At 35.7% G+C, this 18,105-nt stretch overlaps 1 protein-coding gene across 1 annotated transcript in view; it reads left to right on the forward strand.

Moving 5' to 3' along the window:
• Positions 1-3,286: 3,286 nt before the first annotated feature.
• The window catches only part of LOC108763832 (coagulation factor VII), a 20,714-nt gene continuing 5,895 nt past the window's right edge, over positions 3,287-18,105 (forward strand). The window contains exons 1-2 of the mRNA XM_018511723.1: positions 3,287-3,356; positions 4,478-5,054. Coding sequence (XP_018367225.1) covers positions 4,848-5,054 — 207 coding nt within the window. The 5' untranslated portion in view covers positions 3,287-3,356; positions 4,478-4,847. The remainder of the gene's footprint in view (positions 3,357-4,477; positions 5,055-18,105) is intronic.

Below are 18,105 nucleotides of genomic sequence, written 5' to 3' on the forward strand. Positions count from 1 at the left end.
TATTAAATTAGTTACTAGTTACTTAAAAGATATAACTAAGTTAAGTTATAATTACAGATGGAAAGAAAGTAACGAAGTTAAGTTACAGTTACTGAAAAAAAGTAACTCTAACTGTAACTTCGTTACAAGTAACGAGTTACTTCCCATCCCTGAATTTTAATATACCTATTTAAATATTAATTTAACATAATGTGATTATAGTATTTAAATATTTTGTATTAAATTTATATTCAACATTTCTTAATAAAAGTAACATAATTTATGTTCAACAAAATTGTTTTTAGATTTGTACCTAGCTAAATTTTTTAATGCTTCAGCTAAACTATTCTTTCGTGTACGTAATTTGAGAATTGGTTCCCTCGAGGCGACATTATCGAATAGACAGACGTTGTTGCGAATTTGATGATCGCTGCGATACCAGTGGCGATAATGAGACGCGTACTTTAATCGCGTTCCGCTCACTATGAAATGCAGTTAATCTTCGTTATTGCAAGTACGTCGTGACGTCGACGCGTAATCGTTATATACGGCGTGAGATGGACGCAAGCAATTTTGATCAATGTAACAGTTTCCTCAAACGAGCGGAACGCCTCCGACCTGCTCTTGCGAACGCGAGCGTATCGTTTACGTGAGTCAGTCTCGCTTAGGTCGAAAAGCGGTCCTCGTTTCGGGAACAAAATCACCGGCCTGAAGAGCGGGCATGCTTCTTGCTTATTTTTTCCCCAAAAACAGCCAATTTCGTGTAATCTTCTTGCGAGAGCGGGGCGTGGCCCAGACCACAGGGATACTTGGTAGGCAACTGCGACGTGTGTCATTAACCAAATCCTTCAACTGACCGTGGTCGGTCTCTGCTTCTCCTTTTCGAAGTTGAATGAATAAGTTTAGAATTACGAAGGTGCGGTCCTCCCGGATTGATCCAAGTTAATGATTGCATAGCAATAATCTCTAATACGTTATATCTTTTAAAAAATTCCGAGGAATCGAAGAAGATCGATAAGCCAATTTGATTGACATGACGATTAATATTGGACACCATATAATCATTGAATCATCGAAGTTTTAATGTCGCGACAATTCTTCGAGATTTCTCACACATCTTTTATTGTCATCTCGTGCGGGGTACATGTTCAAGTGACCTAGATGTTCAGTTGTACTAAAGTCTCGATTGGAGCACTGAAGATCATGTTGCATGGAAGCATAAACACTTAATCCTTAGTACAAACAAGGATTTTCCAGTTTTTTACTAGACATGATGGATCGTATTCCGAGTTAATTTTTATCTTTTAATAAGTATAAAAAGATTATAAAATAAACCAAGTAAATATGGAAAAAGATAATACAATCGAGACTAGATCTTAGTGGCTAATAATAAATAATATTTTTATGTGAAAATTCGAAATATATCTTTCAGTTACATAAACTGTTACATAAACTGTGCACCACACTTACTGTCAGATTTAAAACTCTATCTCAAACTAAAGCTAAAATAATAATCATCATAATTCAATTGATCGTCGGTTTGATAATGAAAATAATGTGATGTTACTAATATTTTGAAAACCTGTAAAATTATCAAGTGATTCTCATATACAATATTTCAACATCTTTAAAAAATATTTATAAAGTTGTGTGTAAAAAAAAGAGGATTGAGATTACTATTTCATTAGTCAAATGCTCTTAGTATTGCAAAGAAAAGAAATGCGCATAATACGAATGACCTAACCATGTACTAAAAAGGTAATATCAAAGGCGATTCAATCATCTCACGAAAAAAATCACATGAAAATTCTTTCCATCTGTAACACATACATCGTATATATACTTTAATATCTTAATTGAACAAGAAATCTCCAAGCACACATCTCCATCGCAATTTGAGCGCGCAAGAACTTAACAACCGGGATGCAGGCGTAAAAGCGTTTTTGTAGTACCGCGCTATTAAACAGCTAATCTATTTTAAAATTAATGTCGGAAAAGAGCTGATACTATCGCGGCGAGACCAGTCTGGTCGGTCGGCGATTGTCGACAATGTCGACCCGGCAGCGAGAGCTCTTCATGAGCTCTCCTTCCGTTTGCTGAATGATGATAAACAAACATTACATCGATACTATCCATCTTCGCGCGGACGTTACGCGTGATCGACCGTAAACGCGTCTTCGACTATGAGGTCCCATCTGCCGTCATTACCCCACCGTCGCCCGGTTGTTCCCGTCGCAGAATCACCCTCCACTTCCGCCTGGCTTGGCAGCCACTCCTCTCAGCAGCCTCCGTTGATACTTCCTCTCGCGCGCGTGTATCTCGTCAGTCGGCCTGGAGCCACGTGCGTGTACTCGCTCGAGTGGCTGCCGCACGAGCGACACATCGGATAGTGTCACTTCGCGCCGGATGAATCGCGGATCGAATCATCCTACCGCGCTTCCGATGACAGATGAACGTCTTCGCACGGAGTTATCGGTGTAGAAAGATGATTACATTTCCCGATTCATTCGTCTTCATTATCGAAAAATCGTTTTATGAAGCCGGCTATAGAGAATATAACTTCTAATGGACTAAAAGAGATATGGGCTTGCTGATGACATACGCGGGATAGAATAATAGAAGGACTTGGCAAAAAGCTGAAGAATAGTTAAAAAGCAACCGATTTGTTGATTTATTTGTGTCAAGATGTTGAAGCTAACGCACAATGCAACTATTAAATGTTACTCTATCTTATCGAAGAACAAATGTGACGAGATATTAACGGATGTAGGATGCTCGTTCGTATGTAACGAATTCAAGATCTAGTAATTTGCGAATGTCGAATGCCGACTCAAAGAAAGCTCGAAATATCTCACCGCGGGTTCATTGATCAAGCTTACCGGGACGCGGCATGATTCGCCGCCAATACAGACGTATGTAAGAGAGTACTTCGGGGAAGAACAAAGATATCACCGAGAGCTGAGAGCAACTAGGTAGCTCTCAAAGGTGAAGACAGACAGTCGGTTGGAAGTCCAGAGAACTAAAAATATCAGCCGGTTCCGCAGTTATGCGCGCCCGCAGTCCTGCCACGTCGTGCTCCACGCTGGACAATTTTACCGGCTGGAGAGGAAGAGTGATATCTCCATGAAACAGGGCCCGCCTTTAATCTCGCGGACGGCAATTCGCGGTAAACGACTATCAGGCACGATCGTCGTTACCGCAACGAGCCCGTCGACAGACCGGACATTCACGCGGAACGCGATCACGCCGCGTCTTTATGCATAAACTACGGGTGGGCTACGTCTTCATTTACTATCACTACTCGCTAGTCGCTGACATCTGTCATCATCTACTATTACTATACGTTGCTCTCATCGGAATAACATCGAAAACAGCAGGTACATAAGAATTAAAACGTCAAAACAGAGGCTATTGATGTATTCGCGACGTCTATCAGTCAACCTTGCATCGATGCACATCGATGAATTTTTTCATAACTTCGAGCTATTTATTCTTTCGGGTATATTGAAGTACCGGGGTAAGATCTCCCCTGTGTATGTTATTTAGGGAACTGAGGTATATAGTAATGAAGGCTTGCGTTCTTCAAGGGGTAGAGACGTCAAGCACGATCTTTTGATCTTGTAACGATTTGCACGCGAGAACGAAACGTCAAACGGTTTCGTTGGATACAAACTAGTTAAAATGCATGAAATGTGTATTTTTTTACACGTCGTTTCTTAACTGGCTTGAACGCCGGCTGGAAGAGATATAAATCATGCTGCGCTATAATAGGAATCTTCGCGGCATATGTAAGATACACAGAATACCATTGTTGGAATCATTGCTGAAATTCTATTTATGATTCAATACTTATAATTAAAAGCTTATATATATGTTATATAAACTTTCCATTTTATATAAGAGCAATTTCTGTAAGTTCTTCAACTTTTCAAATAAACAACTAAGTAACGAAAGTCTACACGATATGAGCTAGATCTTAATGCTTAGATTCTCTTTTGGTGTGAATTTTACATATTAGGGAGTTTTTGCAATACTCTGCATCCAGATACAGTAAACGTCATGCGCATATACGTTCGACTTTCCACTAAATAACGTGACTTTAACGTTTGCCTTATATCTGGATACACGGTATTGCAAAAACTCCCTATTGTATTATATACATATCTAATTCTGCAAACTGTGTGTCGAATAATTTTCAGTCTTGAAATGCAAATATAGATAGAACTAGAGTAGTAATATCACAAATTGAATTGATAAACAATTTAATAATATTGATACCATACACAAGGCATTTTAGAAGAATATTAAAATTTCAAATTTGTTAAAATTTATATCGAAATATTTATGAAATAAAATAAATGCACTTGAATAGTTGTTTTAATGGATGCAATCATAGGCATCTTTTCTGCATAACTTCTGAGAAAGACTTTCCCTATAATTCCAACGTCCTTACGCTACTAATTCGTCTAAAGCAAGATCCATCTATATTGGGTTTCAGATCGAGTTCAGACTTAGGGCGCAGTGTCAAGGCCAAGAGTTCATCTCGCGACAGATTCGACGACGGTGGTACTCGTTGGAGGATCGAACCTCAAAGTCTCCGGGCTCACCGACGGTATTTCACAGCGCGGTTGTTTGAAATTCTTCACGTGGAGTCGTGCCCGTATTTATAGACTCGCGTGTGGCGGTGCGTACGGCCGCGTACGCGAACGCGCGGCACACGCGTTCACGTACGTAGCTCCCTCGTCTTCCGTCTCAAGGGTGGGTAGGTAGGTATAAGGTAGATACAGTGTGGAACAGCCGTCGATCCCGAGCCACGTCGGGCCCACGTTTGCAGGAAACGAGCGGCAGCACGTCGCGATCATGACGCGATGCGTCCACAACAGGAGCAATACCGGCCTGACTCGCCGACGAATGCGTCTCCGTCTCCGTCGCCGTCGAACCGTCTGCGCTCGTCGTCCTGTTGGCTGCGATCCACCGATTCACTTCCGGGCATGATCGCCGGCGACACCGCCACGATCTTCCGAGTCCTCGTTGTCCTGCTCGTCCTCGGTTACGCGGTCACCGCTAATAGTCTGGTAAGTGCCTTATTTACGAAAAGATTAGTTTTACTGAACATTAAAGAATTTAACTATATATATATATATATATATAGATACAGACCTGAAAATGAACATCAAATTATGTATGATACTCAAACTGGTTGCTATAATGTCAAAATTTTTTGTAGCATTGCTCATCATGGATTTCCTACATAATTATTTCGATCGTCCAACAAAATTATTTTTAAATCTACTTAATCTTAGTATTAAAAAAAATTTTTTTAGATACTTTAGCAAAATCTTTTCATGTACATATCGATAGCACCAATAAAAAAAGTTAATACTATAAAATTTTAAATTCTTTGGATTTCTTAGATGGTTTTCACCCGGATAATCGTCAGTTGCAATAGAAACAAAATGTTAAATGCAAAATTAGGAAGAAATTAAGATTGAAGTTTTATATTTTTTTAAATTGTATTAATGCATACAACATTAGAAAATGAATTTAATTGAAAAAAAAATAGTTGCAATGTTATTTATTAGAGTCGTCAATATGCCCCCTCTATTTTATCGCAAGTTTAATATTTTCGTCAATAATAATGAAAAATACGAAATCAAAATGGTATTTAAATTGAATGCGATGAAGGAAATTTTAGATTCAAATATTGTAGAAAAAAAGATCATCATTATTGATGGCAAAACACGAAATATATACAGATTCTAATGCAGTTGCCACAGATTTTTGCTGAATTTGAAATCAATTATTTATCAAATTGATTATTTGAGCACATATTTTTGCGAAAATTAGAAGCTGCGTAGAATCGCATTATTAGCTGAAAGATCTCTGGTAACTACTATCTGCAGCACAGTGGGCAATAGTTTTCATGATTACGATGCGTTTAGCCTCTAGGGATGCAGAAGTATCGACCTCGTATCGTATTACGGGAAGCAAGGACTTTCCTGGCTGATCGATTATTGATCGTAAAATCGTTTAGCTGGGAAAAACAGGGTATTACACGTACCGTATACCCAGCTAATATACTGTAATTTTGGATATTTATCGTGTACGAGTTTACTTAATTGGTTTGCCGAATCGTATCTGGTAATATCTAGCCGGCAGTCGGTTAATATACACCGTAATTTCAGAAAGCGCGTGTAATCTCGCGCTTCAAATTTGATGTAGAATAAATTGATATTGACCTGGATAACATAAATTTGCGAAAAATTATACTTAATCTCGAGTTGCCGCTACGCTTACATATAGGCTGTATACTACAATATTTTATATATCCGCTATTATTCACTCACTTTATAAACTAAAAACTTTAAATACAATATGGTATATACACGTAGATAAATACTTTCAAATTTATTCAACGGAAACAAAGTCAAACGTTCTGAAAAGGACTTCGCACAAAAATTAAAATTGTTAAGTGCGCGTAATTAGTACAAAGAAAATATTCTTATACTAAACTCATTTAAAACAAACCCGGATTAATGTAGTCACTTTATCAAAAGTAAATTGGTGATTAGTAGATAGATTAAGGAAGATGGAAAGGTTCAAGAGGCTTAAAGCAACCGATAAAGCATCGTGTCAGCAGGAACCTAGCAATACTAGCGCAATTACCGACCAAAGCGAAGAAACCTCGTTTTAGCTAAGCACGTCGGGATAATTACTGTAATTTTGTTTCGTGGCCATTTTTAGGTTACAATAATCATTTACAGTTTCGAGGTTAATATGCCGACACGTAAACTAGTTCTATCGCTAGGTCGGTAATAACATTGCTCAAAATCCTCATTTTACTCAAATCGCTACTATCTAAAAAGTGTTACGTCCAGGCGCGGGAATCAACGAGGGGTATTTATATTTCGTAAAACACAAGATTCCGTTACGAGCAAAATCGAAGCAACCATGTTGAAAATTATATAAACTCTGCGTAGGTTAGACAAAATATATTCTACAAGAGAACGCGGAAGTGTAACATCCTAAAGTTAAATGACAATTGTCAATTCATCTTACTATAATGTAGAACATGCATCATGTTTGTTATTTAAAAATATGTTTTTTTCTTAATCATACAAATGATTAATCAATTAATTCTTAATCAACACAATTCGTAAAGTCGCGGTATTGGCATCTGAAAAGTTTTGCAATATATATATCTACACTGAAAAAAAATATAGTCAATTTTAATAAATGTTTAGTTGAATACATCCAACTAAATATTTATTAAATATAAAGATATATTTATTTGATACAAGAAATGTTAATTTGATTTAACAATTATTTTTTTTACTAAACAAATATTTATTTACTGTAAGTAAATATTTAGTTGGCAGTATTGAACTAAATATTTATTAAAATTGACTATATTTTTTTCTCAGTGTAGCGACCATCTTGAACAATATCTATGAATATATTCAAGATTTTGGAATAGATAATACATCAATTCTGCCGTCATATAAATTTATTTCACATTGAAAAAGAGGCTGTATTAATTGGAACTTTAATTGAAAATGAATAAATAAAAATTTTCTGGTTGAATCTATTATAACTCTAGTTGAGATAAACCAGAATTCTGATTGATATAATCAGAATCTTTTGATTCATCCACTTTCAACCATGGAATTTTTTCTTAATGTATAAAAATAAAAAAATCTCAGAGAGGGATTCCTCACTCCTGGATACATCCATGACCATAACAATGACTTTGTTTCGAAATTTAGCGGTGCATGCTCGAATGCCAATTTTCATCAATAAAATCCTCGTCAGTTGTAGCGACGCTGGTTATATTTGCCCGGCGAATGCCACTTCGACTGTTCGATGCACATATGTATATACATGACATTACCGTGCGTGGATGATATCACGTCGTAATCGAGTATTCGCAAAATCACTGCTGGGTTATCGTGCCAGACACGGTCGTTTGGTTAGTCGTACTAAATGATTGCGCCAGTTATCACAATCGATATCGGATTCTCCGCATCCTTCAGCTAGACGAAAAGAGGAAAAGAATAGAAAGATCAGTGCATTTTCATACATATTTGGAAAACGTATAAAGAAACAGATAAGCGTGATATCTGAGTCCGATAGCGTACGTCGAATAAACCAATTTATGACACGATCGACGTCAAGATAGACGTTACGTCAGATACTCTGTCGATGTTGGAAGAACAACATTGTCCCATCCTCGACTTCGTGTCAACTTTTTAACCGTAAATTCGAGTTTGTTGAAAATAATCGAACGACAGATATTTGTTTCTCTAGTTTATCCGGCAGCGATATCACGATCGCACGGTATTTGGAACGCGAGCGTGTGTTTTTACTGCGGTCTCTCCGCATCCATTTTACCGAGTGAAGGTCTGTTTATTGCTACGTCGGCTAGAGGTGACGTTTGCGAGGTAGGTAGGAAGTCCCGAGGAGACTTAACTGCATCGTCTTTTCAGCTCGTTTATTAACATGTCCCGTCATGTAAATATTGCCGATATGCTCTCTTCAAATGTCGGTAAGTATCTTGATGTATAGTTTCTCTCTAGATAAGTTTAATATAATATCATCAATTATTAAACTGAAATACATTCTGACAAAAAAAAGTTTCACAGGTCAAGACACAGGTCGAGACATCAGGATTGTTTTTTTGAACAAGAATGATTTATGATATTCCTCGTTGTAGAGCTTCGAGGCATTCTCAAAGATCGAGAGGAATTGAAATAGTCCTGTGGCATTTTGCCGTATCTGTCACCATTTCCGGGATAATAGTCCTCTTGTCTATCTGTGCGAAACCTTTTTATCAAAGAGTGTATTTATGATATTTCTCGTATTTACAAAGATATGTATTTTTTTCACGTTGATCATCGTCTGCGTGTAGATTATACAACTTTGCTTAATGTCTTATCGAGTTTTGCGACGCCAGAGAAGCGACTCATATCAATACAGTGACAGCATAATCACGCCTGCGTAATAATTCCTTCTTTCTACTACACAAAAGCAAAACAACTTCTCCTGTACACTTCTTGGCACCCCATGAAGAGCTCCTTGCATTCTCCCGAGTAAGCTCTAAAGTCGAAGAAGCACCTTTCGCATCCCGGAGAGTTGAATCAACCGCAACGCCGATTTTCCAATTAACAGTCGCTTCTCGGCATTGAAGCGAGTATAGTCGGACGTTCGCGAAGGAGACGTTGCATCAATCGCTGAACATCTCTTGACTTTCTAACCGCGTAGGTATCACTCGTCGACGGTTGACCTCGGCCCTGTTGCATGTACCACGGGCACCCCGTGGTGAAACTTCCTGTCGTGTTATCCTCGAAGATGGTCGTATAGTCCCCGTTATTACAACGCTGAAAGGCTCTGGGGCATTCCAGCAGCTGTTTCCACTTTCCCAAAGAGGCAACCTCCGCCGAACATTATCGCAAACACTGGCGCAAATACACCACGGTAACGGAAGCCCATCGATTTTCCAAACAATTTCTCTACCGTTACATGAAAATCATCAATCGTTTTATCATTTTAATATGTCGCATCTAGAATGCAAACTATACAAGATATCGTGGTATACTTTATTTTATGCTTCCTCTTCTCTATTGTATTTATTATAATATTAAAATAAAAATATTTGTGTATCTTATTAGCAAGTCTTTTTAGCATTACGTTATTTTTTTATGTATTTTATTTTTATAAGGTCGTGGAGTCGATTCACACCTAACCTATCCGCGCTAAATTTATCACGTTCGGCAATGAATTACCGTTTTTTTTTTATAACAGCGAATGTTTCGAATATCGTGTCTTAAGCGACGTGTGTTCATTAAAAAAAAAAGAAAGAAAAAAGAAGCAAGGAAAAAAGAGCAAAATCCGTACGCCGCGAGTTAAATCGCCTAATGGAGAAGCCGGCCCTTCTTTCGCTTCATTAAGTTACGCAAAAAACGTACTGGTACCGCGTGCTTTTCATTGGTGCAAGAACAACCAACACGGGAAAGACTGGAACGTCTCTTGGCACCCCGTGGAGAATCCTCTCTCCTGCGGGATCCTCCGGATCACTCGGCAACTCCTTCTGGCGGATCCAGCTCGATTAGCTTCTTACTGTGTATCGTGACGACTACCGCGTGGAATTTCAGCCCGTTGTCGGGCAGGAAGTATGTGAGTCTCGCGGCTGATAAAAAGTTGCCGTCATCGGGGAAAGAAACGTGGTACCACGCGGGATTGACGGGAAAAAAGGGAAGGTGCGATGGAGCGAGTCTCGAGAGAGGACGAAGAGGACGTAAAGGAGGACGCACAGAATGTCGCGTACGATTCCCTTCAGCAGCGTCCTGAGACTTGCAACCGCTTTCGAGATACGTCTCTCTCTCTCTCTCTCCCCCTTTCTTTCTTTTTCTTTCTCTCGTAAGATTCTTGTCGCCCGTTAGAGGCCTGTCTCTCCTCCGTTTCCATCCACCCCCATCCGCCTGTCGTTCCTCATCTTCTTCCTCATGGTTTCTTTGTCAAGACATTTCACATCGTCTGTGCCAAGACCGGCGATTCCATTGTCTCGACGTCGATGTACGCGGGGAAAGCAGTGGAACGAACACGATTAGAATTTAGTGATCAGTTAGAAGTTCAATGTGTGATTGTCGAAGCCGCGATCACTGGCATTCGATATACACGATAGCTCATGACACGAATTACTGTCTCACGTTTGATTCACCGATAAGGGATGTATGAATCTCTCAAGCAAACCTCTATCGCATGTACGTTTGAATGAAATTTGCTTAATGACATTCGTATGTCTATGAAAAAGAATGAAGCGTTCAAAGGTTGAGAGATTTCAAAATATTTATTATATCATAATTGATTTTTTATATATTTCAAACAATAAATCATGCTTCGTGTTATATTCATCAAGTTATACTGGGTAATAGAAAGTATTAAATCAAATTTTTAACGTTTCCGATTATCTTGTTAATGGGTAATAACATTTATGAGTTACGCTTATAAATGGCATCTCTAAATCTGCAAGACAAACGTGTAAAAATAAATGATAACCGGCTAGCACGATTGGTGCACTGTTGCACGTGACATTGTGCCTTTACTTCGGATTTAGCAATCGTCGTGCATGAAGTGGGAATGTCTCAAAACAAGTTATTCCGGTATAACTCGTCTACGCACAAAGACCTACCTTCATTAATATCGTATATTAACCGTTGTTCATGTAGGTTTTCTGCTAAATGAATGTACCGTTTCCCGTAAACGTGGCCATCCTAATCAAAAGAGCGACACATTAGCATCATCATGAAATAAATCGCATTAAAATTAATTTCACAAAACTCGGTAACATTTGAATTATCCTCGCAAAAGATACAAAAATTTATTGTTATATTTATTATATATTCATTAAATAATCTTTATACTTTTGAATTGATAAAAATATCAAATCAACAACTATATTAGCAAAAGTTAATTGAGAATCAAGATAAAGGCACGTTTCAGTTTTACTTAATAAAACGAGAATAAGATGAGGCGATGACCAGCTATTATGATAGTTCCGCATTGAGAGCGTATCAATAGAACACTCGTCTTAGCCGCGGGTGCAGATGTATCTCTGTGCAGAACCTTTCATGCGAGCCAGTGTAGAGGAACAATGAGAAATTACACAGTCCTAATAATATAAAGCGGTGGCGTACAGTGTCGAGACGGTGATCCGGAAATAACCGTGGCCATAAATGTAAACGCGTGTATGTGGAAGAACGAACGAAGGGAAATGAGGAACAGCAGGTAGAAGGGATAGTTAGTGATGGTTAAAAGCGCTGCAGGTGACCTTTCTTTGTTGCCCTCAGACGATTCTATAATGACCAGTTTTACAGTCCAAATTTCTACTTGAGACACCGATGTAAATTAACTCGCTCTATTTTGAAGGAATTACGAAATCCCGTATGCGTCTTCTCTGACATTCTTATTTTATCACTCTCGACAACGCTTATTTATATCTACAGAAAATTCGAATAACATTCATTTATTAATTTAATTACTAATTTATTAATCTAACATATACGCAACACATTTCCGGTGTAAACGTATGTAAGATATATAACGTACTTACAATGCGTATCGAAAATTGATACTTAATAATCGGATCCGGTCTCAAGAATTGCATCACTAATAAGAATATTTTTAGAAACTCAAGGTAATTGAGGAAAAAAAATATATGAAATATAAAGAGAAGCATAATCAACCTTTCGGCACGATGACGCGAATTGATATGCATTTATGAATTAACCCTGCAGAGTGATTAATGAAGTAAAACGTAAGACATTATCATAAATAATCTTCTTAAGATGTAATTCTCCAAACGATATCGGTATTTAACAACGATTCTTGATTAGAATGTTTTCGTAAGAATATTTTACTTTAACTTTTATCAGTGACTTGATTGAAACATTTCAGAATATTCCATAGAGTTTAAGTAAAAAATAATTTTTATTATTTTGTAATAATTTTGTCGCGTTAAGCTATATATCAAATTAAAGATAATCAATTATTATCGGAGCATAAGAAACGTGTGTCTTTAAAAGTTTATAAGAGAGACATAATAAAGAAGTAAAGTTGTCATTGCAGTTAGTAATAAGTAATAAATTTTGCACACTCTCACTCTGGCTAAAAAGGCAACTGAGAAATTATGTACCATAATGTGACATATTAGACGCATAATATTACCGCAAATGGATCAGAAGAGAAGATAAAGGCCAAGCTGCGGTGAATGGTTCAGTCACATCGCCAGAGTTGGAAAGAGAAACGGTTCTCGCGTTTCTGAAGGTTTGTCTATAAGGAAGTCGTTTTCGTCGTTTATAAAATAGACAACGATTTTTTAGGACGGTCCGCGTACATTTATTGCTGCTATTAAAAATCTAATTAAAACGGAGCAGTATTTACGAGCTCTCATAAACCTCGACACGAAAGGATATCGAACCCTTATATAAAGTAAGAAGTGGCGCAAAAAGAGAAGTAACGTTGCTACGGTCTGTGACGAGCGACGTGTCGAACAGGCTGCGTTTCAAGGGGCATGAATTGTTCTTAATGGCTGTCGATGCAAACTGTACGGTGTTATTGTACTTTACGATGCTGTCTATTACTTTAATCGATTGTTGGCAGGACAGAATAAACGCTGACGCGCGATTGTGAGTTGCGGTCCCGTATTACGAGTCTAACATTATTCATGCAACCATCGCGACAATATCGCAATGATCATTCTGTTATACGTGCAAACGTATTCTTGCAATTATGTCTCTATAAGGCGGCGAAATCAAATGCCTCGGCTACGCCAAAGTTGTAGCGCAGTCGTAATCTCTCTTCAGAATAAATGAACGAATGCATTACGTGAGATGATAGATATGCTAATCAAATTACACGATGATTACACGAAGGAAAATTTAATTTATTTGCTAGAAGCGTGTGCACTGAAAGAAAAGATATTTGTGACTATAATTGCATGGTAAAATATTGTGATTAAGAGCTCATATTATTGCTAATATTAATAATAATAATTATATTTATAGTTCTAGATACCAAAAAATATATAGTTGAAATCGTACATTTTTCTAATCATAATATTTTACATACAATTATAGTCATAATTACTAAAACTGTTCTTTCAGTACATGTTTTTAATATAACTATATTATTTAATTTAGTGAACTTCTAATAAAATTCTTGGTCTGTAAAATGTTAAGTAAGATCATCGACGAAATCTTAGAAATCATCTTTGATCATAACAATGAGAATGGTCTTCCGACTGTTCACGTACCATAAATCAGATCACGAACTCGCCATAGCGAGCATTCCGTTGACAGTGCGGCGAGACAACAACCGGGACCATAAGATCTCACATTGAATTTGTAGCAACCCTTCGCCGAAGAAGTCGCAAACCATTTTTGGACATTGAGTAAACTCCAACGACGTTACCATCTAGGGAAGTGTTAATTCACGAAATAAATGTCACTCTGTCCAAATCTTGTCTCTCGTCTTCGTAGTCTATGCGGAATTATTTGTGAAAACTTTTATTTATGCAATTTATCGTAAATTTCAAGATTAGTATTACTAAAGTATTATGCAGAGCTGTAATTTTCACACTATAATTGATTTTCTCCAATAACGATTAAGAACAAACAAGTTATAGACTGAAATATATTATATAAGAAACAAATTGATTTCAACGAAACAATATTTATCGGTTTAGATCAAGAAACTGTAGGAGGTATAATGCGAGACTATGAAAGCACGTTGTGGAACCCATGCGTCGATCTCGTAATATTAAAATATGCGCGGACACGGTGGGCAGACCGGCCACGATACCATCTAAGGTATAACTCAGGCGTTAGCTCGAGAAGCGACGCGCTTCCGAACCTTTCTTCGTCTACCATTCAAAACGGTCTGCATCACGTTCGTTCCTTCGTGCATTTACGATCCAGATTGTCAAATGATGATCTTTAAACATTACAGCTATCATGTTTCGAATGCGCTATCTTAATTGCGTAACTTAAATTTGCTAATTTTTTCGTCTCCTTTCTTTTTAATTTTTACATATGGAAAAAACTGTCTTGCTGAAGTATCGAAAAATTTAGCTAGATATAGATCTGAAGATAATTTTGTTTGATACCAAAATAATGATAGGCACTCAAACTAGTTGCTAAAATGTTAAAACATTGTCATTAATGCTGAAACGATCTATATAATTATTTTGTCCAACAAAATTATTTTTAGATTTGTGTAGCCAAATTTTTAGATAATTTAGCAAAACTGTTCCTTCCGAGCATTATTAATCTTGTATCTCGTAACGTATTTCATAGACATGTTAGAATCTTAATGATATCAATTTGTACCACACAAATAGATCTAATTAATTTCCTTCGTGGAATAGATATAAAGATATGAACATGGAATAAACATGAAATATACATGAAGATATCATCTCAAATAAAGAATAACAATCGCCCGTTACTCAGTTGCGATTGAAAATTATCGCTTATCAAGTTACAGTTGAAAAAATCTATACGAAGTTATACCTCCACTTTTAGAATTAACATATTTTAAGAATTATGCTGAATTGTGCTATGTGTATGCTACATTGCCCGAATATTAAAATCATAATATGAAAAATATGTTTAAAAAAAAAAAAATTTTTTTAAGTCGACCCTCAGTTTGCATTTTTTCCAATTTTTGAAATTATGCTAGGTTATGTTAACATTATGCTAAAGTATTACTTTTAAATAGTGATAACAACAGAAGTTAAACGACAAAAAAAAATTTTTTTAATTCTGAAACAACTAATATTTACGTTCGCGTCAATTATTTAAATAGCATAAAATTGTGTACCTAACAATTGTTAGGTACACAATTGGCTTAGCACAAATGAGCACAATCTTTGATCAAATCCTCGATACAATTGATATTAATATCAATAAGAGCACTTTACTCATGCGTGCAGCCTTTCGCGCTCAGCTTTCTGTCCATAAATAGAATTTGTAATGTTTCGATGTGGACAACACTGTATATGTGACTTGAAAGGCTTGATTGGTTAGTTCAACTTCATATAAATAGCATAGTTTTTCGCGGATGTAGACAAAGATTTCTTGATATTCGTGCCATTCTTGCGTAGACTTCGTACAGAATTTTTCAGACGATGGATGTTGGCAACAAGTAACATGCTCTTCTACTTTACCCCGCGGGATTGTCTTCCCTTTTAGCGGCACAAACTTTTTGCGGGATTGTCACCGAGATGCAAGGTACCGCACGTCTCAGCCTAGTTTGGACACGCTAACCTTGCCGCATACAAATTTCTCTTATTTCATTTGTTGTCCTTTCCGAGATCGTCTTTCTTTCATTTCGTGTTTTTTTTTATCTTGCGTTCCTTCTTTTGACAAGTAATTCCGTACTAATGAGTCATCATTGCTTGTTTTCTATCAAACTGTTTCATTATTTCAGAGTGATTTATATCAGAACAAAATATTACTTTTACGTATAAATTTCGTTGTATGTGTCTACACATCGGGATATCACTTTATTACGTTTAATTGATGCCAATTAAATATTCATAGTACAGTCACTAAATCCGGTTCGGATACACATGTAATTTTGTTAACTTTTCGATAATATTCTACTCATGGGCAATACCTCGAAAATACTTATATAAAATGAATTCATTAATCGGTTACCGTCTCGGAATTCACGAAATGCTTCGAGATTCCAGTTGCTAAAGATTCATCAGTAATTGCATGTGCAGATTCGTTTGCATATTTTAATTAATTAATACATTGAGCGAGCACAATTTGAATTGAAAACTCGTTCTCGTGCATTCCACAAAAATTCGCAGCCAAGCACGATGGCATTAAACTGTAACTGTTTTTAATTTGCACAGCCAGAAATTATTTCTGTCTTGATTTTTAAATGCCGAATAATGATAATCATAATATTCACACGTTGAAAACGAATATTTAATTTGTGGACAATGTGCTAATACAATTTGCGGTTGTATATTTCACTCAAAGAAGATTTGTTAAAGACTACCCGGAAGTATGTATCTTATTGAAACTTGTTAAATATCTTTATATTTAATAAAAACACACATTCAATTTATTTACAGACTTATCAGATTAAAACATCAGTATTAATGTCTTCATTTTTCTTTAAAATCTATTAACGTTTTTTTTCTTTAAAATCTATTAACGTTTTTTTCTATTAACGTTTTTGAAATTCTTGTATAGCATAAACTTGGAAAATATTTAGATAAATATCTCTCGCTCTCGCACTCTCTTTATTTTATTTAAATTTATCATGTTTATAGTATTATATAATCCTCTTCCAAAAAGCATGAGGGTTGGATAGTAACTAGTTAAAAAGTTAAAAGTTAAAAAAAAGTTAAAAAGTTAATAATTTTTAACTTAACTTAGTTAATTTTAAATGCATTAATTTTTAACTTAATTTAGTTACTTTTAAACTTTATTTTATTAACTTTTTTTAAATCAAAAAATTTTTCTATCTCTCTTAACGCTATTTTTTTCTATAAAGTTTTAAACATTAGAGAATTAATTTAGATAAAGTTCAATGATTTTATGATGAGAGACTCTATAATAAGAGTCACACTATATGGTAGCTAGTTTTCTTTGACTCGCTAGGCTTTATCAATTCCCGCTTATATTTGAATCACACTAATTTTTAGGTATCATAAACGTTATATTTAAGAAACATAAATATGAAATGAGCCTTAGATGAAGAATTGTTGTAGAACAGTACTGCACATCCAACCATTTTCTAAATTTTTACGTATATTTTTTGTAACAAATATCTAGTTAATGTAATCGTAAACATGCATGAGCAGTCGTTTCAGAAGTTAAAGAAAGTTAGATAAAGGTTAAAGAGAGAGAGAGAAATAATGCAAACATATTCTTCTCCCTTGCAAGATTGTACAAAAATGCCTTACGGTGTTATTCTATTATATATGAGTAACTTACACGTGAATATATAAAATTAAATTTACCTATAATAATTTAAATATATAATAATCTCTCTATATTTGTAAGTCTTATTTAAAGTAATCTCATTTTAAGAAAAATTAGGACATTCTAATCTCAAAAACAATTTTTTTCAAAATTAACTTTTTTTTAAAATTTTTAAGTTAATTCAATCTTAACTTTTATTAAGTTAATTCTTTATTCTTTCAACTTTTAATTTCATTTTATTAATTTAATAAGCCATTAACTTTAACTTAATTTAGTTTTAAAAAAACACTAACTTACCGACCCTGCCAAAAAGTATTATCAATAAGCATTATTTAAAAATAATTTAATGAAGTTTGGAACTAAAATTGATTATTGATTTTTAGAAAAAAATGGATGCCTGATTTTGAAGTATTATATACGTTACAATAAACCTACATCCTTTAGTATATTAAAAAAAATATTACTCATGAATTCATTATATCAATTCATTATATATAAAAATAAGTTATTTAATTTTAAACGAAGCTGCAAAAATATGACAATTAACCCCGTGTTCTGGGTTGATTGTCACACGTTCTAGGATTGGCAGTAGCATATTTGTTATGGACAACACATAAAAAAAACA

The sequence above is a fragment of the Trachymyrmex cornetzi genome, unplaced genomic scaffold (genome assembly GCF_001594075.2).
Source record: "Trachymyrmex cornetzi isolate Tcor2-1 unplaced genomic scaffold, Tcor1.1 scaffold385, whole genome shotgun sequence".
Taxonomy (NCBI): Eukaryota; Metazoa; Arthropoda; class Insecta; order Hymenoptera; family Formicidae; genus Trachymyrmex; species Trachymyrmex cornetzi.